We start from the raw sequence: 24,650 nt of genomic DNA, 5'->3' as shown, positions 1-24,650 counted from the left end.
AGAGACCTTAACGCATTGCTCTGCACTGGTATAGCAGGTGTTTACTTTATTATTGTTCAAAGAAAACCTTGAGTCCTCTTAACAATTATTCACTGAAACCACAAAAATGAGCTGTGTTGAGTGTTCTCTATCACAGTGATAAAGAATACCGCAAAGATGCTTTTCACTGTTCACTGCAAGAAATGCATACAAACTGTGACAAACATCCTTTACTATGCAACACATCAGTACACTTTAACACTGTAGTGCAGACATTTGAATAGAATAGGGAGTTAGCTTTAATGACTCATGCAGTGGAATTTAATGTAATTCAGTTTGTAAACTGGTCCTTAGTATTAATTTGCAAATGCGTATTCATTAAATTCATCTCCCAGAGAGGAAAAAAAATTATAGACAAACCAAAGATAATGCTTCGAATACATGCTATAGTGATATCCATTCAGTAAACAAATTTTCTAATTTGGTTGCAAGCAGAGCAATGTTTATACAGCAATGATGAACTAGAAGAGTATAATTTCTCTGTAGGATACCTATTGGATTGACCTTCTTTTCCAACAGGGATAATGTTATGCATACCTCAGTGCACAGGCTCAATAAATTAACTTATGAACTTCAAAGGTAAAACACAACATTGGTCCACTGTGAACCATGTAAGGATGTCGTATTAGTGAAAATTAATTAGCTGTATTGGTAATTTCCTCACAGAGTCTAAATACATTATCTGTATTTACTGTAATAAGTGCAAATATATTACACAATACTGTAGATGAAATAAAAAAAGGCACACATTATAAACCACAGACAAAAAACAGGTTTAGAGATGGGATGCAGAAACAGAAAGAGATCCTTTCATGACAATAGAGAATTAAAGCAAATAGCAACAACTAACTAATGTACCTTTCTCTCACCTACCACTCTGGCAGGTATATACTTACCCATCCACACTACCTCATGCTCCAGGAGTCCACCCTGGATAAGCCTCGATGTCGGAGCTTGCCCATTTGAAAGGAGTCGCTGCCCCTTCCCACATTACAGTATTCATTCCTCATATTTGGCAGCTCAGGCTGAAGTACTGTCATATTGGGGAGGTCCCATGCCTCCCCCAACCCAGAATGTCCACTTTGTTACTCTGAAGGTTCAGACAGACCAGGAAAGTGGCAAAGGAGTGCAGAGAGGTGGCTGTAACTTATTGGGAGCATTGGCCACCCCGACACAATGTAACTCTGTCCAGAAATGGTTGCTATGGGCAACAGCTCAACTTTCATTAATCAGCCTCTGTGAGGTACGCAATCAATTTTCAAAGATACTATTTCACTTTTTAAAGCATAGCTCAGGGGCTTCCCTTCCTCAATCCTCTACTCCTCCGTGTTGTTAAAACAGTTTCCGAAGGGGGTCTTCTCATCTATGCTTCAGCAGTCTAAGGTCCTGACATCATGCAAGGTCCATAGCAATGGATGTGAGACACCAAGGGATAGTCCACCACCAGAGCATGGTGGGGGAGTGGAGGATTAGGTAAGTCAAAGTGATTCTCTCTCTCTCTCTTTTTCTTTCTCTCTCTCTCTCTCTCTCTATCTATATATTATTATTATACAGTATTTATAAAGCACCAATAGTTCGCTCAGCGCTGTACATTACAGAGGGGGACAGAACATGTGACAGAAAAATACCAATACAATGCAAAACATGAGGGGATTGAGGGCCCTGCTCCTTCGAGCTTACAATCTAGGAGGGAGGGGATGGTGGCACAGGAGGAGATAGCTGTGGGGGATGGAGTGGTAGGAAGAGTGGAGGAGGTCGGCAAGTTAGCAGGGGGTGGTGTAGGCTTCCCTGAAGAGATGGGTTTTCAACCTGCGCCTAAAGGAGAGGAGAGTAGGTGATAATCTGATGGGTTGGGGCAGGGAGTTCCAGAGGATGGGTGACACCCTGGAGAAGTCCTGGAGGCGGGCATGGGAGGAGGAGACCAGGGAACTAGAGAGAAGGAGGTCTTGGGAGGAGCGGAGTGTGCGTGCTGGGCGGTACTTGGAGTTCCAGAGGATGGGTGACACCCTGGAGAAGTCCTGGAGGCGGGCATGGGAGGAGGAGACCAGGGAACTAGAGAGAAGGAGGTCTTGGGAGGAGCGGAGTGTGCGTGCTGGGCGGTACTTGGATATTAGGTCAGTGATGTAGTTCGGGGCAGTATGGTGGACAGCTTTGTACGTCAGCGTTAGGATTTTGAATTTGATCCGTTGCGCAATCGGAAGACAGTGGAGGGATTGGCAGAGGGGGGTGGCGGAAACGGAGCGGTTGGAAAGGTGAATGAGTCTGGCAGCCGTATTCAGGATGGACTGAAGCGGGGATAGCCAGCGGCGAGGCAGGCCAGTGAGGAGGGAGTTGCAGTAGTCGAGTCGTGATATGATGAGGGAGTGGTTGAGCTGTTTAGTGGTTTCTGGAGTTAGGAACGTGCGGATTTTGGTGATGTTGCGGAGGTGGAGTCTGCACGAGTTTGTTAAAGAGTGGACTTGGGGCTGGAAGGATAGGTTGGAGTCCAGAATGACACCAAGTACTCTGGCCTGCGGGGCGGGTTTGATGGTAGCGTTGTTCGATGTGATAGAGAAGTCAATGGGGGTGGTGTCCGGGCTGGGGGGGAAGAGAAGAAACTCGGATTTGGAGAGGTTCAGTTTAAGGAAGTGGAGCGACATCCAGTCTGATATGTCGCTCAACAGGTATGTGATTCGGGCAGAGACCGAGGGGGTGAGGTGGGGGGTTGAGAGATAGATTTGTGTGTCGTCGGCATAGAGGTGGTAGTTGAAGCCGTGAGAGTGTATGAGTTGGCCAAGGGAGGAGGTGTAGATGGAGAAGAGAAGGGGCCCGAGGACAGAGCCTTGAGGGACCCCAACAGAGAGGGGGAGTGAGAGGGAGGTGGTAGCATTATAGGTAACGCTGAAAGAGCGTTGTGACAGGTAGGATGAGAGCCAGGAGAGAGCAGAATCTCTGAGGCCGAGGGAGTGTAGTTTTTTGAGGAGGAGGGGGTGGTCTACTGTGTCGAAGGCCGCAGAGAGGTCAAGGAGTAGGAGCACTGAATAGTGGCCATTAGCTTTGGCGGTTAGCAGGTCGTTGGAGAGTTTGAGTAAGGCAGTTTCGTAGACTAGGCGCTCGAGGAGTTTAGATGTAAATGGGAGCAGGGAGATGGGTCTGAGGTTGTTCGGGTCATTGGGGTCCAGGAAGGGCTTTTTAAGTATGGGGGTGATGTGTGCATGTTTCAGAGGGGAAGGGAAAGTGCCAGAGGAGAGGGAGAGATTGAAGATGTGGGTGAGGGAGCGTAGGATGGAGGGGGAGGGAGGTCGTAGGAGTTGTGAGGGGATAGGGTCGATGGGGCAGGTGGTGAGGCGGGCATCAGAGAGGATCTTGGAGACTTCCTCGATGGTAGTAAGGTCAAAGGTGCGGAGTGTTGGGGGAGCTTCAGTATGAGGAATGTAGGGTGGGGTGGGAGAGGAGGTCAGAGCAGTGGTGGGGCCGTGGGAGAGGGGTGAAGAGGGGGTAGCTGAGTGAGGGGGAAGGGGGTTGGAGGGAGTTTGAGCAGCGACGAAGTCCCTGTGGGTTATGTCGAGGGGGAGGGGGGATGAGGGGGTAGCTGTGTGAGAGGGGACGGGTTGAGAAGGCGTGTGAGTTGCGGCAATGTCCTTGCGAATTGTGTCAATCTTGTTTTTGAAGTGATTGGCAATCTCAAGGGCAGTGAGTGAGGTGCTGGGTGGAGGTGGGGGTGGCGAGAGTAGAGAGTTGAAGGTGGAGAAGAGTCGGCGAGGATTGGAGGAGAGGGCCTTGATGAGGGTCAGGAAGTAGGCTTGTTTGGCAGTATGGAGGGAGGAGGTGTAGGTGTGGAAGGCAGATTTGTAGCGGGCGAAGGCTTGTTGGGATTTGGTTTTGCGCCATAGTCGCTCCAGGGCACGACTTTGTCGTTTGAGGGTTTTGGTGTGATCAGTCTGCCAGGGCTGGAGCGGTCGGGTTCTGATGTTGCGTGTGGTTAAAGGCGCTAGTGAGTCAAGGGCTGTTGACAGCGCGTTGTTGTAGGCGGTCATAGCCAAGTCGGGGCAGGACAGGGGGAGGATGCGGTCATGGAGTTGATCAGCTGCAGAGTGGAGGGAGGCAGGGTTAAGGTTGCAGAGGTTACGGCTGGTAGAAGTGTGACATTTGGAGGGGTAGGCGTTGGAGGATGAGGAGATAGAGAAGGTAATCAGGTTGTGGTCAGAGAGAGGAAAGGGAGTGTTAGTGAGGTTGTGGGGAGCGCAGCGGTTGGAGAAGACAAGATCAAGGATATTACCATTGGAGTGGGTGGTGGATTGTATACACTGTGCAAGTGCAAAGGAGGAGGTTAAGTGGAGGAGACGGGCTGTGTCTGGGTTGTCGAGGTTGACAGGGATGTTGAAATCCCCAAGGATGATAGTGGGTAGCTCAGAGGAGAGGAAGAAGGGTAGCCAGGAGGAGAAGTCTTCCAGGAAGCGGGGTATGGATCCAGGAGGCCGGTATATCACAGCAATCTTCAGGGGGGTTGGGGAGAATAGTCTGATGCAGTGGGCCTCGAAGGAGGAGAAGGATAGGGAGGGGGGGTTTGGGAGGACTCGGAAGGTGCTCAGCGGTGACAGGAGCAGGCCAACCCCACCACCTTTACGACCGTTGGGCCTGGGTGAGTGGGTCCAGGTGAGACCTACGTAGGAGAGTGCAGCAGGGGAGGTAGAGTCAGTGGGCTGGATCCATGTTTCCGTAATCGCCAGGAGGTTGAGGGAGCGGGAAACAAAGAGGTCGTGGATGGCGGTAAGCTTGTTGCACACCGATCGGGCGTTCAGGAGTGCACATGAAAACGGGGGGGAGATTTTAGGGAGCAGGGGGACAGATACGAAGTTGCGAGGGTTGCGGCGGGACGTGGAGGTGGGAGGGTTTTGTGCGGGTGAGGGAGGTGGTGGAGGGCCAGGATTCGGGGAGATGTCCCCCGCGGTTATGAGGAGAAGGGTGAGAAAGGTGGCATGGGAGCGGGATGTGCAGGAGCGTGAGAAACTACTATATATATATATATTATATTTTCATAAACACTATATTGCCAAAAGTATTGGGACGCCTGCCTTTACATGCACATGAACTTTAATAACATCCCAGTCTTAGTCCGTAGGGTTCAATATTGAGTTGGCCCATCCTTTGCAGCTATGACAGCTTCAACTCTTCTGGGAAGGCTGTCCACAAGGTTTAGGAGTGTGTCTATGGGAATGTTTGACCATTCTTCCAGAAGTGCATTTGTGAGGTCAGGCACTGATGTTGGACGAGAAGGCCTGGCTCGCACTCTCCACTCTAATTCATCCCAAAGGTGTTCTATCTGGTTGAGGTCAGGACAGTCAAGTTCCTCTACCTCACACTCGCTCATGCATGTCTTTATGGACCTTGCTTTGTGCACTGGTGCGCAGTCATGTTAGAATAGGAAGTGGCAATCCCCAAACTGTTCCCACAAAGTTGGGAGCATGAATTTTTCCAAAATGTCTTGGTATGCTGACGCTTTAAGAGTACCCTTCACTGGAACTAAGGGGCCAAGCCCAACCACTGAAAATCAACCCCACACCATAATCCCCCCTCCACCAAAGTTTACATTTGGCACAGTGCAGTCAGGCAAGTACCATTCTCCTGGCAACTGTCAAATCCAGACACGTACATCGGATTGCCAGACAGAGAAGTGTGATTCATCACTCCAGAGAACACGTCTCCACTGCTCTACAATCCAGTGGCGGCGTGCTTTACACCACTGCATCTGACACTTTGCATTGCACTTGGTGATGTAAGGCTTGGATGCAGCTGCTCGGTCATGGAGGTCTTTAACTATTAACTCAGCAGACAGTTGGTGACTTCTGCGCACTGTGCACTTCAGCATGCGCTGACCACGCTCTGTCATTTTACGTGGCCTACTACTTCCTGACTGAGTTGCTGTTGTTCCCAGTTGCTTATACTTTGTTATAATACCACAAAAAAAAACCCAAGGGAATAATGAGTCACAGAGGATCCCCTTTTCATTTCACATATACATCAATTCATCTATCATCATAGCTGCATACAGTAAATTGAAATTGAGGCTTATTTTTCACAGTCAAATAATGATGGAGCATCAGAGGAAATATCCTAATCAAGCAACTGTGCTTTCGGTTCAGTTACACTCCAAAAATATCTTAGGTAATTATTTGTATCACATAGATAGTGTGGTCATATAGTGCATCACTTCTGCATCAAGTCATTAAACTGCCAGGAGTTTATAAGAAGTTCCTGAACTTGAAGTGGTTTGCTACAGGTGCTCCAATCTCCTCTCACAGCCAAAAAATGCAGTGAAAGATTAATTTTAAACCAGTGGACATGTGTGTGTATGTTTATGAACAAATGTGAAAGGATAATTAGAAGGCTCTCAGCTCCTATGGATGGATTGCTGTGTGAGCTCTATAATAATGTATTAAAACAATAGATTATAGCATCATAGTCCCTGTGCTGTTATCTTTCGGTGCAGGGAGATTGGTCTTCAGTGCATAAGATCCTGGTGCTGGAAAAGGGAGTATGTAAATAAGGGGTTAGGTTTACACTGGGTAGGGTAAAATAAGGGTCGGGTTATAGGGTAAGGCATTGTTGGGGTCAGGGTTATAGGCAAGGTTAGTGTTATGTTTGGGGTTAAAAGAACGTTTAATGATACAGTTGGTGTAATACGGAGGGAGAGTGCTACAGTTAGGTAAGGATAACATGAGAGGGGCCTTACAGTAAAACATCACTCTGTGTGCCAGCACTGAAAGCCAATGTATTAATAACATGTGTGATTTGTCAGTTTTCTATACATGTGCAAAATCCACAAATTCTTATCATGGGACAATCACATAAAAATTAAATGTTTCCTATTATTCAAAATACATTTGCTTGCTATTGCTAAATACGAACTGTTCCCTGGCAAGGATACGAAACAGTTTGGGATGACATGTTGAATAGGTTCATATGGTTGGTTGCCAGTTTAAGAGCTGTCTTTGGAAGGCTGGAGGAAAGCGTGCTGTAAGCCACACACACATATAAATAGAACATGATTCCTGGGCTGATTCTCAAAGACATAGGATTCCATTTGTTTAGTAAATATTCTCGTGGGATGTTAGCTTGTTTTTCCCTTCTTTCCTGTTAAGTGCAATTGTTTATCTGATGCCTTCAATTAAAACCGTGATTAAGAGTTAAAAGAGGCTCTGGGTTATGTGTTCCAAATAACATCATTAGCTTTGATTTCACTAAAACAATCAGAATTGGTCAATGTTTAAAGGTCCAATGCTGTTTTACAAGCTGGTCATTGTTCAAAAACATTAATAGAACTAAATTGTGAAATACAAGATCTAAGATCTAAAGGAATCTTCCTCTTTAAAGGAAAAATGTAATGAGAAATAATAGTTGACATTGCTGACATCCTTCTAAAAATACTAATTTCCTGGCTTTCTCTGGCTTCAATACTCTTAGTCCCTGACCTAGAGCAAGCACGCCATAAAAACTGTAAGACTGATGTTATAACTCCTGATCTGCATACTTGTTGTAGGTCATTGATTTTAGACATTAGTACAGCTTGACAGCCATGCAACTAACATTTCTTTAAAAGCAGAGGTTAGCTTCAGCAGCTTCCATTTTCCCTTCAGTAGAGGTTTTTAGTAACCTAAAAATGAAGCTGGTGATAAACAGATCAAAACTCTTCCCGCTGAACCAGCCAAATTTTGATCCATCTAGGGGCAGGCTAAATCAGATGAATTTTGATCCATCTATTCGCTACCTCTGCAGGCTCCCGCTCCCTGCTTGTCCTCAAGGTATGTGTGTGTGCACTTCAAAGAAATTTACAGGGGGCATACTGTTGTGCCCATCAGAGTGCCCCGTAACATAAAATGTGCCTATTAGCGTGCCCCCTGTAAATTTCTTTGAAGTGCACGCACACACTAATGTCTAATGTGCCCAATGTATCATAATCCTTTTTAAGAAATTGCAGGTTATACTCTCTAAATTATTATGGACAAAATGCAAACCAAGAATAAAAATTTCACCTATCACCTTATCCTAAACACTAGGGGGTATGGACCTTCCCAATAAGAGACAATACTTTTTGGCTACTCCTTTAGCTAGAATAATAGACTGGAATTGCCAGGGCCAATTTAAAGACTTTAGATTGGATTAAATAAGGTTTAGATTGGAACACTCACAATGTCAGCTGCACCTTTAACAATCACATTTGATACTATAGTTCCACATGACAAATACTATGAAAAAACACCCGATCATAGGCCCCACATTAACTGCGTTTTACTGAACCTGCCACTTTTACTTACTATTGACCTGCCCTAACTCACAGACCCCAATTACAGAGCCCCCGAATTCCCATCCAAGATTTAAAATCCACTGTTTTGCCTAAACCCAGTGGCAATCCCATTCTTATTACTGACTTTCTTACTGCCTAGGACAACTAGATACTTTCTGGATGTGTATACATTTAAAAAAATTATGTCACTAATCATAAACACATGCCTCTTGAAAACATTTGTCTGGAAGGACAAAAGACTAAATGTAATATTGCAGATATATAAAACACTTGACACAACCAATAAAAAACATAAATAAATTCAAGACAAATTGGGGTAAAGTACTTTAAATCTCTTTAAATAATAAACAGTGGAAAAAGGCCTGTATTTTGGCACATAAGTGTTCTATTAGCACTCAAATGCAATAGGCATTTTATAAACTTCTTACACAATGGTATGCTACTCCTGTTAAACTAAAATTATGGTACCCACAACATTGGATCACTGCTGGAGATGTCATCAAGAACAAGCGCCACTGATCCATATTTGGTGGCACTTCTCTCAAATTTCCCCTAATTGGAAAACAATAAAATGTCTCATTATCTCATCAAAGTAGTCAAGGGCGTTGAACCTAATTTTTTGTCAGTCACTTTTCTACCATATATCTTTAATCTGGCTATTACAGCATATAAGGCATCATTAACCATTCATCAGTTAAATGCGGCCAAAGCGTTCGTTCACACACATTGTAAGTCATCTTTGATATACTCTTTCCAATTGATCCACAAAGTAGATTCCAAATTGGATACAGAAGAGAGTAGATCTATTGCAATGAAGAGCACAACCCAATTTCACCTCACTTGGACACAATGGGTTTTCTTTAAATACTCAACAGCTCTCTAATCAGTGCATAACAGGATACAGGCTTCACATACAGAGACCTTGACACTATATTCTTTTAAGGAACAGAAGTCCCTGTCACTCTATATTCCCGTATCCAGACTAAACCGCCTTTCCTTCTTTTATCTCTTTTCCCTCATACTCTTAACTAGATATGAGCTTGGGCATGTTGGAATCCTAGTCCAGGTGAGCGAGTCCATCAGGAAGCCAATCATCTGTGGCCAAGGCATTTCCATTCCTCAGCCACACACACTCACCCATTTTTTACATGGAGTTGCGTACTGGTGAATGTCCCCACAAAGGAGGATTGGCCCAGTAAAGGTGACCGCTTCCTAGCAGGCTCACTCACCTGGATTTGCACTAGGTTCCGAACCCACCAAAGCTCATTCCTACTCTTAACTTTTATGTCTACTTTCTCACTCTTACTTTCTCTAACTTTTCCAGCTTCAATCTTAATATCTTTCAGAGATATACAGTGGGGCAAAAAAGTATTTAGTCAGCCACCAATTGTGCAAGTTCTCCCACTTAAAAAGATGAGAGAGGCTTGTAATTGGCAGCATAGGTAGACCTCAACTATGAGAGACAAAATTAGAAAAAAAATCCAGACAATCACATTGGCTGATTTGGAAAGAATTTATTTGCAAATTATGGTGGAAAATAAGTATTTGATCAATATCAAAAGTTCATCTCAATACTTTGTTATATATCCTTTGTTGGCAATGACAGAGGTCAAATGTTTCCTGTAAGTCTTCACAAGGTTGGCACACACTGTTGCTGGTATGTTGGCCCATTCCTCCATGCAGATCTCCTCTAGAGCAGTGATGTTTTGGGGCTGTCGCTGCGCAACACGGACTTTCAACTCCCTCCAAAGGTTTTCTATGGGGTTGAGATCTGGAGACTGGCTAGGCAACTCCAGGACCTTGAAACGCTTCTTACGAAGCCACTCCTTCGTTGCCCGGGTGGTATGTTTGGGATCATTGTCATGTTGGAAGATCCAGCCACATTTCATCTTCAATGCCCTTGCTGATGGAAGGAGATTTGCACTCAAAATCTCACGATACATGGCCCCATTCATTCTGTCCTGTACATGGATCAGTCGTCCTGGTCCCTTTGCGGAGAAAAAGCCCCAAAGCATGATGTTGCCACCCCCATGCTTCACAGTAGGTATGGTGTTCTTTGGATGCAACTCAGCATTCTCTCTCCTCCAAACACAACGAGTTGTGTTTCTACCAAACAGTTCTATTTTGGTTTCATCTGACCATATGACATTCTCCCAATCCTCTTCTGGATCATCCAAATGTTCTATAGCAAACTTCAGATGGGCCCGGACATGTACTGGCTTAAGCAGGGGGACACGTCTGGCACTGCAGGATCTGAGTCCCTGGCGGCGTAGTGTGTTACTGATGGTAGTCTTTGTTACGTTGGTCCCAGCTCTCTGGAGGTCATTCACTAGGTCCCCCTGTGTGGTCCTGGGATTTTTGCTCACCGTTCTTGTGATCATTTTGACCCCACGGGGTGAGATCTTGCGTGGAGCCCCAGATCGAGGGAGATTATCAGTGGTCTTGTATGTCTTCCATTTTCTAATTATTGCTCCCACAGTTGATTTGTTCACACCAAGCTGCTTGCCTATTGCAGATTCAGTCTTTCCAGCCTGGTGCAGGTCTACAATTTTGTTTCTGGTGTCCTTCGACAGCTGTTTGGTCTTCACCATAGTGGAGTTTGGAATGTGACTGAGGTTGTGGACAGGTGTCTTTTATACTGATAACAAGTTCAAACAGGTGCCATTGATACAGGTAATGAGTGCAGGACAGAGGAGCCTCTTAAAGAAGAAGGTACAAGTCTGTGAGAGCCAGAAATCTTGCTTGTTTGTAGGTGACCAAATACTTATTTTCCACCATAATTTGCAAATAAATTCTTTCCAAATCAGCCAATGTGATTGTCTGGATTTTTTTCTCATTTTGTCTCTCATAGTTGAGGTCTACCTATGATGCCAATTACAGGCCTCTCTCATCTTCTTAAGTGGGAGAACTTGCACAATTGGTGGCTGACTAAATACTTTTTTGCCCCACTGTATAAGTGCTGTGGCAAGGACTGGGTACATTTCAACTGAACATAAACACCCAAGTTCCCTATTTAGGACATGCTCAGGGATATAACTGTGGGGTCAACCTTTCCTAGACTAGCTAACATATCCAGTTATAAAAATTGCTGCTTGAAATAAAGGCTATGTTCAGGTATTGAAAATGCTTTCTCCTACTGCATTATATTTATAGATGCACTTTGTAGGTTTCTTCAGCATGTATTTATGTACTGTCCCTCTAGCTAAATACAGATTGTTATTAAAAAAAAAAAATGTACCCTGATAGGGGTTTTCACTATTCCCTACCACAAGACCACAGCTGGAAGAGACCTTTTTAAAAGTTTATGCAAAACCGGAATATATTTTGCACTAGCTTCCCTGCATGTCAAGCCCATTCTGTTTCATAATATATGCGCCTGCAAAACTTTTTTTTGTTTTCTTGCTATGCAGCAAGAACTTTTGAAACTTCATTGCGGTATGACCTATGTAGTGAAAACACAACTTTTGTTACCTGGAGTCTAAATTAACCAGTTGAAAAAAAACTACATAAGGCATCTATGGTATGTCAGTCCTTCTGCCTCACTACCGTTCCTTTCCTCCTCGCAATTGCAGGCAATTCCCATTTTTTTTTTTTAATATAACTCTTATTTAATCCTTAGTTAACCTTTAGTTAGCCTTAATAAACTCCTTTCCCTCCTTTGTCCTTTTAATTATAATTTTCCTGCTGATTTTTAGCTTATTTCTATTTCACTAAATAATAATAATTTATCTTTTTTTTTTTTCGTTTATTAATATATTTAGTATTGCATTTACCAAATCTTTATCCATGTTGTATTTGTTTTGCTCAAATCTCTAGTCTGACTATAAGCCCTGGTTCACACTGATGTTGTGTGGCATTCGCAGCGTTTTCAGTGCGAATTCCGTACCGCATCAGAATTGCACCCCGTTCATGGGAACCTCTGCGGGTGTGTATGTTAAGTTAACAACACCCTTAAAGGGGTCCGCAAAACGCAGTGCGATGTGCAGAATCGGAATGCGGTGAGGTTCCCGTGCGAATCACATGCGATATACCGCACTGCATATATATGTGAACCCAGGCTAAAGTAAGAGAAACCCTCTGCTCTTAATTTTTACCAGCATCACTTGTCAATCAAACTGGCAGCCAACTTACCTAGACTATACAACCTCTGACTATAAAACCTTACACTCTACCAACTATCCCCTCCTTTCAGAAACTTAAATACCTGATAACTTCCTGGATGTGGCACAACCTTTCCTGGATAGAGAAAATAAACACTATCAAAATGACAATTTTACCTTAACTCCTTTATCTCTTCTGCAACCTTCACAACCCTTTCCCCAGATACGCCATCAACTCATTCCAAAGTCATGTACTGGCCTTTGTTCGGAATCGCAACAGACACCGAATTTCTGAATTTACTATGTACTGTACATACACAAACGATGGGGTGAACTTGGCCTCCCTCACTTTTAAAAATATTTTTGGGCAGCACTCATTGCTCTACTGACACACTTTTTCTCTCCAGCACAAGCCCCAATATGGCTAGCATTGGAAGACAAACATTGTTCTCCAGTTAACATACAAGCATTATCTTGGTTGCCACCTGGTTCACACACTGTAACACTGATCACCTTTCTCTGTCACATCTTCAAAGGATGGGATAGCACACTGATATCCCCCACACTTATCACTAATTCCCCTACTCCAAAAACCTTCATTTCCTCCAGGCTTAGAATCTCTAGTAGCCTTCAGCTGGTGGACCTCCCATAATTTGACTTTTCTTTGCTAATTGTTAAAGCACCTTGATTGGTTTACTATTCGAGATAAACTGCAATTATCAAATACAGAATACTTTAGATATATGAAAACTAGATATTGAATCTAATCCTTAATACATAATGAAACCATAGACACTCGGCTGACCACTTTTGATCATCATTTCTATCTTACCCCTCTAGCTGCCAAACTTATTCAATTGTATACTCACATCTCAGCCCTCTATATATTCAATCCACTAATTCTCATGTTTTACAGTGGGAGAAGGAGCTGACTATTTCTATATCTGAGGAAGTCTGGCAGCAAATATGAGTAGTTTATTGCCATTAGTACCATTAATATTACCTCTCAGGAACTGGCCTTCAAAGTTTTAGTCCGATGGTACATGACTCCCTCTCCAGACTAGCACATTTTACTCGTCTATTGGATAAATTCTTTCAGAGCTGTAATGCCACAAGAGGTGTGTTGTATATATGGCAGACCCACCCAATGTTAACAAGGTTCTGGACCAAAGTGTTCAAACTCCTTCAAAGCTTATGCACATCCCTAAAGACCCGTGGCTAGCACTCCTCCATTTGCAGTCTCAATCCCTGACCTAGGGTCAGCATAAACTTGCAACTTAAGTTTTTCTAGCTGACTAGCAAACCATAGCGCATGCAATGAAGAAACAATTTACTGCATGTAAAAAGGTGCAGCGAAGGACTGATTATTTTCTTCTTAATAAAAAAGTTAGCAAGCATACTTATGGACTCAAACAAATGGTTTCTGAAGGTATGGATTACTTGGATTTAATATGCTCATCCTTCACTCTCAACAGATAGCCCCCCTCCACCTGTGGCCTCTTAGAGCATTTTGTCCTTTGCCTTGGGGTTTTATGCTCAGCTTCCTTACCACCTTTCATTGCTACTGGAATCCTTACCCACAATACCCATTTTTTTCTGATTATACTAAAACCTAATATACAGCTAGGTCCATATATATTAGGACACAGGCACAATTTTTGAGTTTTTCAGGTATTGACCAAAACATATTCAAGCTATAGTTATATAATGGATATGGGCTGAAAGTGCACACTCTCAGGTTTAACTTGAGGGCATGTACATCCAAATTGGAGGAAGGGTTTAGGAATTACAGTTCTTAAGAGTAGCCATCCCCCCTTTTTCAAAGGACCAAAAGTAATTGGACGATTGAATCAACAGTTGTTTCATGGCCAGGTGTGGGCTACTCCTTCATTATTTCTTCATCAATTAAGCAGGTAAAAGGTCTGGAGTTGATTTTAAGTGTGGTATTTGCATTTGGAATCTATTGCTTTGAACCTACATCATGCGTTAAAAGGAGCTGTCCATGTAAGTGAAACAGACAATTGTAAGGCTTCAAAAACTAAACAAATCCATCAGAGAGGTAGCAGCAACATTAGGAGTGGCCAAATTAACAGTCTGGTACATTCTGAGGAAAGAAGAATGCACTGGGGAGCTCAGCAACATAAAAAGGCATGGATGTCCACGGAAGACAACAGTGGTGGAGGATCACAGGATCCTCTCTATGGTAAACAAAAACCCATTCACAACATCCAGACAAGTGAAGGACACTCTCCAGCAGGTGGGCATATCATTGTCAAAGTCTACAATCAAGAGAAGACTTCATGAGAGCAAATACAGAGGGTTCACCACAAGGTGCAAACCATTCATAAGCCTGAAGAATAGAAAAGCCAGATTAGACTTTGCAAAAAAAAATCTAAAAAAAGCCAGACCAGTTCTGGAAAAGCATTCTTTGTACGGATGAAACTAAGATTAATCTGTACCAAAATGACGGGAAGAAAAAAAAGTCATCTGTAAAACATGGCGGAGGCAGTGTGATGGCATGGGAATGCATGGCGTCCAGTGACACTGGGTCATTGGTGTTTATTGATGATGTGACAGAAGACAGAAGCAGCTGGATGAATTCTGCAGTGTTTAGAGATAAACTGTGAGCCCAGATTCAGCCAGATGCACCAAAGTTGATTGGACGGTGCTTCACAGTACAGATGAACAATGATCCAAAACACACTGCAAAAGAAACCCAGGAACCTTTGAAAAAAAAGAAGTGGAATATTCTGCAATGGCCGAGTCAATCACCTGATCTCAACCCAATTGAGCATGCATTTCACTTGCTGAAGGCAAAACTAAAAGGCAGAAAGACCCACAATCAAAGAACAACTGAAGACAACTGCAGTTAGAGCCTGGCAAAGCATCAGAAAGGAGGAAACCCAGTCTTTGGTAATGTCCATGGGTTCCAGACTTCAGGCAGTCATTGCCAGTAAAGGATTCTCAACAAAATATTAAAAATGAACATTTTATTTATGATTATATTCAACTGTCCAATTACATTTGAGCCCCTGAAAATGGAGGGGCTGTGTATAAAAATAGTTGCAGTTCCTAAAATTTGTACTAGATATTTATGTTCAACCCCTTGAATGAAAGCTGAAAGTCTGCACTTAAAATTCATTTGGATTGTTTCATTTTAATTTATTCTGGTGGCATACAGAGCCAAAAGTATGAAAACTGTGCCTGTGTCCAAATATATATGGACCTAACTGTATGATGCATCACTCTTCATTGCTTCTTATTTCTCCCTTTTCAAGATTTTTGTATTATGGACAAAAGTCTTGTTTTTGCTTTTTCTTCTTCCTCTAACTTACTACCACTGTATAAATAATTTGTTCCCTGGTCCTGTATCTGCAATTTATATCTGCTATACTGTGTATTTTGTGAAAATCAATAAAAATTAAGGAGACTTAGTATCTTGCTTCCAGTTTTTGAAAAAGCTTGATGTTGTGAAAAAGTTATGCTCTTCTGAATAAGCCCTAAAGAAGAATTATAGTCTTCATTAATTAGTGGGAAGCATTTTGTTTTAAAGTGCTTGCAGTTGTGCTTCAATTAAAAAAAAAGGAAAAGCATTAATACTATCTTATGACCACAAACTCTTTGTGAAAGTTAGTAACGTTCTGCCATTTGTGACTATTGTCATTTGCAAATTTCAATATAAATTTGCTAAATGTATGTTTTTTAACATCCAACTTTAACCTATATTTGATGTATTAATTATAATTATATATACATATATATATATATTTTTTTTATGTAAATCACAACCAACCACAAACTAATCTTACTAGACCTTAAATCGCACTACTTTTGCTAACTGTACATCACTACATTTGGCACTTTGGTATTACAAAACTGATCATTCTGTTTAAGTATTAAACATGTTCTGCCAAACAACATTATCAGCTTTCATTAAAAAATATCTCACCAAGTATGCTTTTTTTCACAAAGAAAAGCAAATGACAAAAAAATGAAAGAAATTACTGAACAGGTTTCGAAGTGATAAGACTGCTTAAAATTAGATTAAAAAAAATGCAAAAGAAACATTTTGTGGAGAAAACCTGACATCTATTGGTAGAAGTTTTTACAGCAAACGTTTTCACAAATAAATATTTTCAAAAAAGCACAACTGTGCTTTTAATACAAAATATATATTTGTACTACTATTTTTTTAAACTAAAGACAAGCATATGGCACAGGACAAAAGCTTCCCACTCATAGTGAAAAAGGGAAAAGCAGAAACAATGAACAAGCAGTAGCTGAATCTATAGATTCCTTCGTAACCCCAAAAAAGTCCATGTAAATGAGTGCATGATTGCAGTTGCTCCTCATAACAGTGAAGTATCTCTGAGAAAATAAAAAAGAACAGCAGGGAGTGCTAGACTGTGCAGTGTTATGGGCACAGCTTCTATTAAAAGACAACTGGCAATTAATTTTTAGATGTGAAAACAAAGCATGTCTCCATGATATAGATCACTGCTCTCCGTTGGTCTGCAAGGTAGATGGTCAGGATGCTGCTGTGGGTACTAGCAGGATCAGATGTAGCTGCAAGATGAGCCAGATAATGCCGAGAATCAGGCTGGACAACACAGGAGCACTGAACAAGAAGTGATGTGCCCATGGGAGGAACAATAAGCAGAGGGGCATGGTTACATATTTCAAAGTCCTTCAGTTTCTTCCTCAAATCATCCAGCATCCTGACCATCCACATTACAGACCTATGGAGAGCAGTGATCTATATCAGGGGTCTCCAAACTTTCCAAAAAAAGGGCCAATTTGCTGGCCTTCAAACTTTATGAGGGCCATACTGTGGATAGCAGGAGTAGAATATGTCTTGGTGTCAGTGGGAGTAAACAATGTCCCAACTTTGGCCTCAGTGGGAGGAATAGTGCACCATCGTTGATGTCAATGGGAGGAATAGTACCCCATCCTTGGTGTCAGTGGGAGGAATAGTGCCCCATCCTTGGTGTCAGTGGGAGGAATAGTACCCCATCCTTGATGTCAGTGGGAGGAATAGTACCCCATCCTTGGTGTCAGTGGGAGGAATAGTGCTGCATTCTTGGTGTCAGCAGGAGGTACAGTGCCCCATCATCGATGTCAGTGGGAGGAATAATGCCCCATCATTGGTGTCAGTAGGAGGAATAGTGCCTCGTTGTCAGTGTCAGTAGCAGGAACTATGTCCCACTGTTGCTGACAGTGGGGGGAACAATGGCCCAAGGACCAGATAAAGGAAGCAAATCGGCCCCGGCAGTTTGGAGACTACTATCTATATCATGGAGACATGCTTTTTTTTCGACATCTAAAAGTAAGTTGCCAATTGTCTTTTGATAAAAACTGTGCCCATACTACTGTGCTACAGTCTGCTGTTCTTTTTTTTTTCTTGTATATATTTATTTTATATTTGTACTCCCAACAGCTTCCAAAATGCCAACATGATTTGTCACCGTAAATAAGTCCTGTTTTCACCAATCCTACCAGCAGCTTCCTGGCTCTTAAATGCATCTTACTGAGCTCTAAAAATCTACCCCAGGAGACAGATTTTTCTTTCAGCTCAAGAGCAAATTTAACATTTCTAAATAGCACCATCTACTGATGGCCAGTACATTACAGGACACAGTATAAGTATTCAGGCACATTGTGTTCAACCCGGAAACTCACCTTGCAGAAGTGATTATGACAAGAAAGGCAGCCTTGCAAGTAAGGATAAAAAGAGGGATATTCCCAACAGGTTCAAAAGTAGGCCTTTGAGGTATGACAGAATCAGGTTAAAATCCAACGGAGTCACCAGGAAGAATGCTCTTTGGCCCCTGCGTTTGAAGTCAGCAATTGTGCATGGATTTTTACCCATAAACACAAACATAGACGCCATCAGACGGTAGCACTGTCAGCTCTGCAGCTGACTTGACAAGTTTCATCATAGGGACCTAGGGGATCACCTAAAGCAAAGTCCAGTACCAATAGACACATTAGAGGTCAGCCCCATTTTTCTTTCCAAGAACACTGTAGTCATAAGCGAAAAGGCACATCCCATGGGAGAAAATGAGAACTGTCATAAGTGATAAGAAACCACTGCTGCCATAGTAAATCACATAAGTGAATCCAGGGAGTACTAACATGAGCCAGGCACTGTGGAATGCATAGTCATATAAAAACACCTCTTAGTGAGGCATACCTTTAATCAAGGATGGTGCACAGCAAGATAAAATAATACACAAGCCTGTGGATTTAAGACGACAGGTATCCAGATGGACGGTCCGTCTGCTCAGAGGGGAGCTGTTGAGGAGAGGAACGCCTGTCAAGCAGGGACCACGTGACGTCACCGTGATGTCAGGGAGATGGAGGGGAGGAACCCACGATAAAGTCGCAGCTAGGAAGTGAAGGCTGGTTGCCAGGAAAACACGTTTCGCGCGCACGTGCTTTCTCAAGTCAGTGATAGGTCTGGCAAGCGGCCATTTTATAGGAGACCCGCACGGCAATGGGGTCGGCTTAACAACAGGAGGGAAATGTGGTTAGAGCAGACAGCTCATCCCACCTTAAAAACAATTATAATTAACACAGGACCGGGGCTATATTTCCAGTTTAAAACAAAGGGAAAAACACAAAAGGCTTATTTCAAAAGGCAATAAGGGAAGTATACCAGGCAAGGGAAATACATAATACTTATACACAATATATCATTCAGGATCCACTATATGGGGGGGGGTACTATATCGGAAAGGCCCTCATATCAAATAAAGGATCATAAGAACATAATCAATAATAATTAGATTAAAAACAAGGAATGCATCATAAAACATATTATTCTTGATAAGAGGAGAAAGGGGAATTAAAAATCTTGTATAAAAACCACAATGAGGATACAACTAGGAAGAAAATTGATAACAACAATGTCCTGAAAAAGTAGAGGAGGATGATGATATCACCATAACTAAGAGTAACCATATTGTACGTATATAGGCGACAACAAAATCCAACAGTATAAATATATATATATATATATATATATATATAAATAAGTAAATATAGGGAATGTTTTTTTTTATATATATATATATATATATATATACAGTCATGGCCGAAATTGTTGGCACCCTTGATATTTTTCCTGAAAATCAAGTATTTCACACAAAAAAGGTATTGCATTAACACATGTTTTGCTATACACATGTTTATTCCCTTTGTATGTATTGGAACAAATATAAAACAGAGGCAGAAAAGCAAATATGACATAATGTCACACAAAACCCCAAAAATGGGCTGGACAAAAGTATTGGCACCCTTAACTTAATATTTGGTTGCACACCCTTTGGAAAACATAACTGAAATCAGTCGCTTCCTATAACCATCAATAAGCTTCTGACACCTCTCACCCGGAATTTTGGACCACTCTTCCTTTGCAAACAGCTCCAGGTCTCTCTTATTGGAAGGACACCTTTTCCCAACAGCAATTTTAAGATCTCTCCACAGGTGTTCAATGGGATTTAGATCTGGGCTCATTGCTGGCCACTTCAGAACTCTCCAGCGCTTCTTTGCCATCCATTTCTGAGTGCTTTTTGACGTATGTTTGGGGTCATTGTCCTGCTGGAAGACCCAGGATCTTGGACGCAAACCCAGCTTTCTGACACTGGGCCCTACAGTGCGACCCAAAATCCTTTGGTAATCCTCAGATTTCATGATGCCTTGCACACAGTCAAGGCACCCAGTGCCAGAGGCAGCAAAACAACCCCAAAACATCATTGAACCTCCACCATATTTTACCGTAGGTACTGTGTTTTGTTCTTTGTAGGCCTCATTCCGTTTTCGGTAAACAGTAGAATGATGTGCTTTACCGAAAAGCTCTATCTTGGTCTCATCTGTCCACAAGACGTTTTCCCAGAAGGCTTTTGGCTTACTCAAGTACATTTTGGCAAACTGTAGTCTTGCTTTTTTATGTCTCTGTGTCAGCAGTGGGGTCCTCCTGGGTCTCCTGCCATAGCGTTTCATTTCATTTAAATGTCGACGGATAGTTCGCGCTGACACTGATGCTCCCTGAGCCTGCAGGACAGCTTGAATGTCTTTGGAACATGTTTGGGGCTGCTTATCCACCATCCGGACTATTCTGCGTTGCAATCTTTCATCAATTTTCCTCATCCGTCCACGACCAGGGAGATTAGCTACAGTGCCATGGGTTGCAAACTTCTTGATAATGTTGCGCACTGTGGACAAAGGCAAATCTAGTTCTCTGGAGATGGACTTGTAACCTTGAGATTGTTGATATTTTGCCACAATTTTGGTTCTCAGGTCCTCAGACAGTTCTCGTCTCCTCTTTCTGTTGTCCATGCTTAGTGTGGCACAGACAGACACACAATGCAAAGGTTAAGTGAACGTCTCTCCTTTTTATCTGCTTTCAGGTGTGATTTCTATATTGCCCACACCTGTTACTTGCCCCAGGTGAGTTTACAGGAGCATCACATGCTTGTAACATTCTTATTTATCCGCAGTTGTGAAAGGGTGCCAATACTTTTGTCCAGCCCATTTTTGGAGGTTTGTGTGACATTATGTCGAATTTGCTTTCTTTCCTCCCTTTTTTTGTTTTGTCCCAATACACACAAAGGGAATAAACATGTGTATAGCAAAACATGTGTTAATGCAATACGTTTCGTGAGAAATACATGATTTCCTGGAGAAATATCAAGGGTGCCAACAATTTCGGCCATGACTGTATATATATATATATATATGAGAAAAACCAGAAATCTGTATTATTAAATGTAAAAAAAAATATATATATATATATATATATATATATATATATATATAAAATAAATATATCAGTAACTGAAATATTAATATATGTGGGAAAATCATAATTAAAAACAGATAAATGACACATCAGTGTATGTATGAGCACAGGAAGAGGAGACAAAGAAGGGCTAAAATTGAAAATCATATAGATGATTCTAAAAACTGAATTGGAATATAATATAAATATCCAATATTAAATGATACTATGGACCTCTAAACCTTCATTGGGCCATTGGGTACCATAGAACCAAATTTGAATATCCAAAAAGTTTCCCTCCTACAATAACTTCTAGAAGACTGAAATTCTTATTATGATGATGTAAGAAGTGCCTGGGGACACTGTGTTTATTGCACCCCTCTTTTATAAGTCTTCTATGTTCACCAACCCGTTTCCATAGGGGACGTATTGTACTGCCCACATACAACAGTTTGCACAGACAGGTTAGCACATAGACCACATGGTCTGTAGCACAGGTAATGAATTGATAGATGTCATAAGTAATGCCTTTGGAATCAGAGACTTGTGACCTATCATGAGTAATGAACTGACAAGTAAGAAATTCCTTCTTTTTAAAGTTATAGATACCAATTCTATTATCAAAGTAGGAACAGATGTCATGTTTGTTATGAGGAGACAAGGAGAGCTTGCTCAGGGCTAGGATATTATTAAGGGTACGGGCCTTTCTGAAAGTCACTTGGGGAGTATGTGGGAAACTAGGAGCTAATCGGGGATCTAGCTGTAATATATGCCAATGCTTGCGTATAACCTTAGTAATCTTACAGTGTGCCATATTGAAACCTGTGACAAACCTGATGGAATTTGGCTGGGCACAGGCTCATGTTCTAGTGGTTTTTGGGGTAGCCCTATGTCTGGTAAAGGCATCATTAATAAGGGTAGAGGGGTAACCTTTTTCGAGCACCTTGGGGGACAGAAGGTTACCTAGTTCTTGATGATCACAAAGTTTGGAGCAATTCCTCCTTAATCTCTGAAACTGGCCACTGGGGATTTTGTTTTTCCATGCCGGGTTGTGACAACAAATGATTGCCACCCGAATCACTTCCAGTAAAAAGCCAGCAATTGGCTTGACTCATGTAAACAGACTCCCAGCAGCTACAGTGAAATGTTTAAAGCCTTTATAAGCTTGAGGATGTTTAATACAGATATTAATGCGATTGCTGATAGTCACTTTAAACAATTGCTAAAAGGCTTTAGAAGGCTTTAGTCCCACTTAAAGCTTGACACAAACAGGTTGCACTTCCACAGTTTTTTATTTGACATCCAATGACCTTTATTGCAAAAAATGCAAACTTATAAAGCCAGAGTATAGCACAACGCTCACACCAAGACCCTCTCCTACTTCTCTGACATGCTTCTCCCCAACAGGGCTTAATGAAGCCAATCACTTTAGGGGAGAATTGAGAAACATTAACATATAACTGCCTAGAGCAATTATATATACTGTATATGTATGTTTACTAGTTTAAGCTTGTTGAAAGCCTACTGAAGCCTGCTAGAAGCATGCTTAAGAGCTTCATTAAAGTGTTACTAAACCCAGGACCCTGCATTCACTATATCTGGTCTCCCACAGTACACAGAACATGGAAATGCAATTATTTTAGTAAAAATAAACTGCTAAATACCTTTTCTCATCAGGAGTAAGAGCAGTCTTGTGACTTCTGTGTCCAGCAGAGCACTGGTTAAAGCTTGTTGGAGTTTTCTTTCTAGGAGGATGTGAAACCTCTGACCCTCTGTTTGGACAGTGCTGATTGGTCCTGTACTGATCATATGCACTCTCCCAAGAGAAAAAAAAATCTCTAGCAATACACACCAAACTGAGCATGTGCATGCGACTATGGATTCAGTCTGTATCAGGTGGTCATTTCAACAAGAGGAGGGGCAGATAAGAAAGGATCAAACAGCCTTTTTACACAATGCAGACTGATTTTACTGTTATGGGTTTAGTAACACTTTAACTTCCCAATAATGGAACTCAAGGTTACTGGTTTCAACAAAGTTGCTTGAAGCTTGTTGAAAAATTTGCAAATATTTTTTAAATGTCTGGTGTACATTGCTCTTTTCCATATTGTTGCCGGTATGTATAAAGCATATTGCTGTCCCTATGTACAAGACTTACAAGCGTGTTTTGTAGCCTTAAATGTTATGGTACACTTCCAAGAAATGAATTGTGAGTGGAAAAGAAGCATAGCAGAAGCAGTTTCATTTTAGACTGTTTCTCTCTCATTTAAAGTCTGTACAGAACAAGGAGGAAGTGGAAGATTAGTCACTCCACTGACATATTTAGCTATATGTGTAATTTGAGTTTGACCTACTGAGCTCTGTAAACAGGCTCAGTAGCAGTAAGGAGTGGTCTGGCGAGTTATATCAAAAGCAGACTGGAACTTCATTTGCTGGCTGTATATATAAAATATGTATATATAATGTTTCACCTGACTAAAACAATGTTTTGTTTTTTTTTAGTAATGAACATAATAAATGTAAAAAACTAAAGGATTACACAATGGCTCAGAATTTTTGTTTTAGATACTGTGCTTTAAATGCTTAGTCTACAAACTCAAGAAGCTTACTTGTTACAAAGAACTTCTTTGTGAATGTACAGCTGTCAAAAGCAGCAATCTTCTCTTGTAGAACTACCACAAGTACCCTGTAAGTAAACAAATGCAGGTGTTAGAAGCAATGACTACTCCCCATATGTAGAAAACCAGCATCTTTACATAACATAAAGGTTTGCATATTGTTAGCAGACATGACAGAAAACATTTTGCTACTATGTAATTTTATAAAACAGACATGTCAAAGATGAAACAAGAGGGCCAAACTGGGAGAACACAATCTTCAAGATAGCTGCATTATGTCAACTGAGGTCTGTATCAACTTAATTCCAGAACAAGACCATACTACTATTGAACTTAAAGAGGTATTTAACCCAAAACCAAAAACATAATATATTTCAGTTTACAAATCATTAGATGTGGTGGCTGTATTAGTTTTCTTTTTTTAAGCTTTTTTCCCCTCGGTTTTCAGCTGGTGATCTGGCCAGTAACACACCTCCTGCATTAGAGTGCCCCCACTCTCAAAGAAGGAGCACAGAAGCACCTTTGGACATTAGCAATGTCAGTGTGTGGGGGAGGAGTGTTACATGTACTAGCAGATTTAGATACAATAACACGTTTAAGCTAAACTCCAACTCACAATGCAGTTACACAAGCAGATACAATAGTTTATTTCTTTTGGGATAAAGGTTTTACATGAGTAAATAAAAGCTGAGCATCATAAGCACCCCCGTCAGCTGTAAACGGTTTGTCTCAACACTCTAACTGCTACATTTGTAGGAGAGCTTGTTCTGTGGGAAAACAATAGACTTGGTTGGATCACCAGATGAAAGTAAAGGAAAAAAAGCCTA

The 24,650-nt window shown here is 41.8% G+C and overlaps 1 protein-coding gene across 8 annotated transcripts in view; it reads right to left on the bottom strand.

Moving 5' to 3' along the window:
• BCAS3 (BCAS3 microtubule associated cell migration factor) overlaps window positions 1-24,650 on the bottom strand; it is a 1,369,778-nt gene that overhangs the window by 1,179,541 nt on the left and 165,587 nt on the right. For all 8 annotated transcript variants that reach the window (XM_089676635.1, XM_089676630.1, XM_089676633.1 and 5 more), the window contains exon 9: window positions 23,815-23,891. In XM_089676635.1, coding sequence (XP_089532761.1) covers window positions 23,815-23,891 — 77 coding nt within the window. The remainder of the gene's footprint in view (window positions 1-23,814; window positions 23,892-24,650) is intronic.

Source organism: Staurois parvus, unplaced genomic scaffold, assembly GCF_062004578.1.
Source record: "Staurois parvus isolate SC_StPar_1 unplaced genomic scaffold, SC_StPar_1.0 ptg000172l, whole genome shotgun sequence".
NCBI classification, from domain to species: Eukaryota; Metazoa; Chordata; class Amphibia; order Anura; family Ranidae; genus Staurois; species Staurois parvus.
The sequence above is the reverse complement of the archived record's forward strand: the minus strand, read 5'-3'. Positions and strand labels throughout refer to the sequence as shown.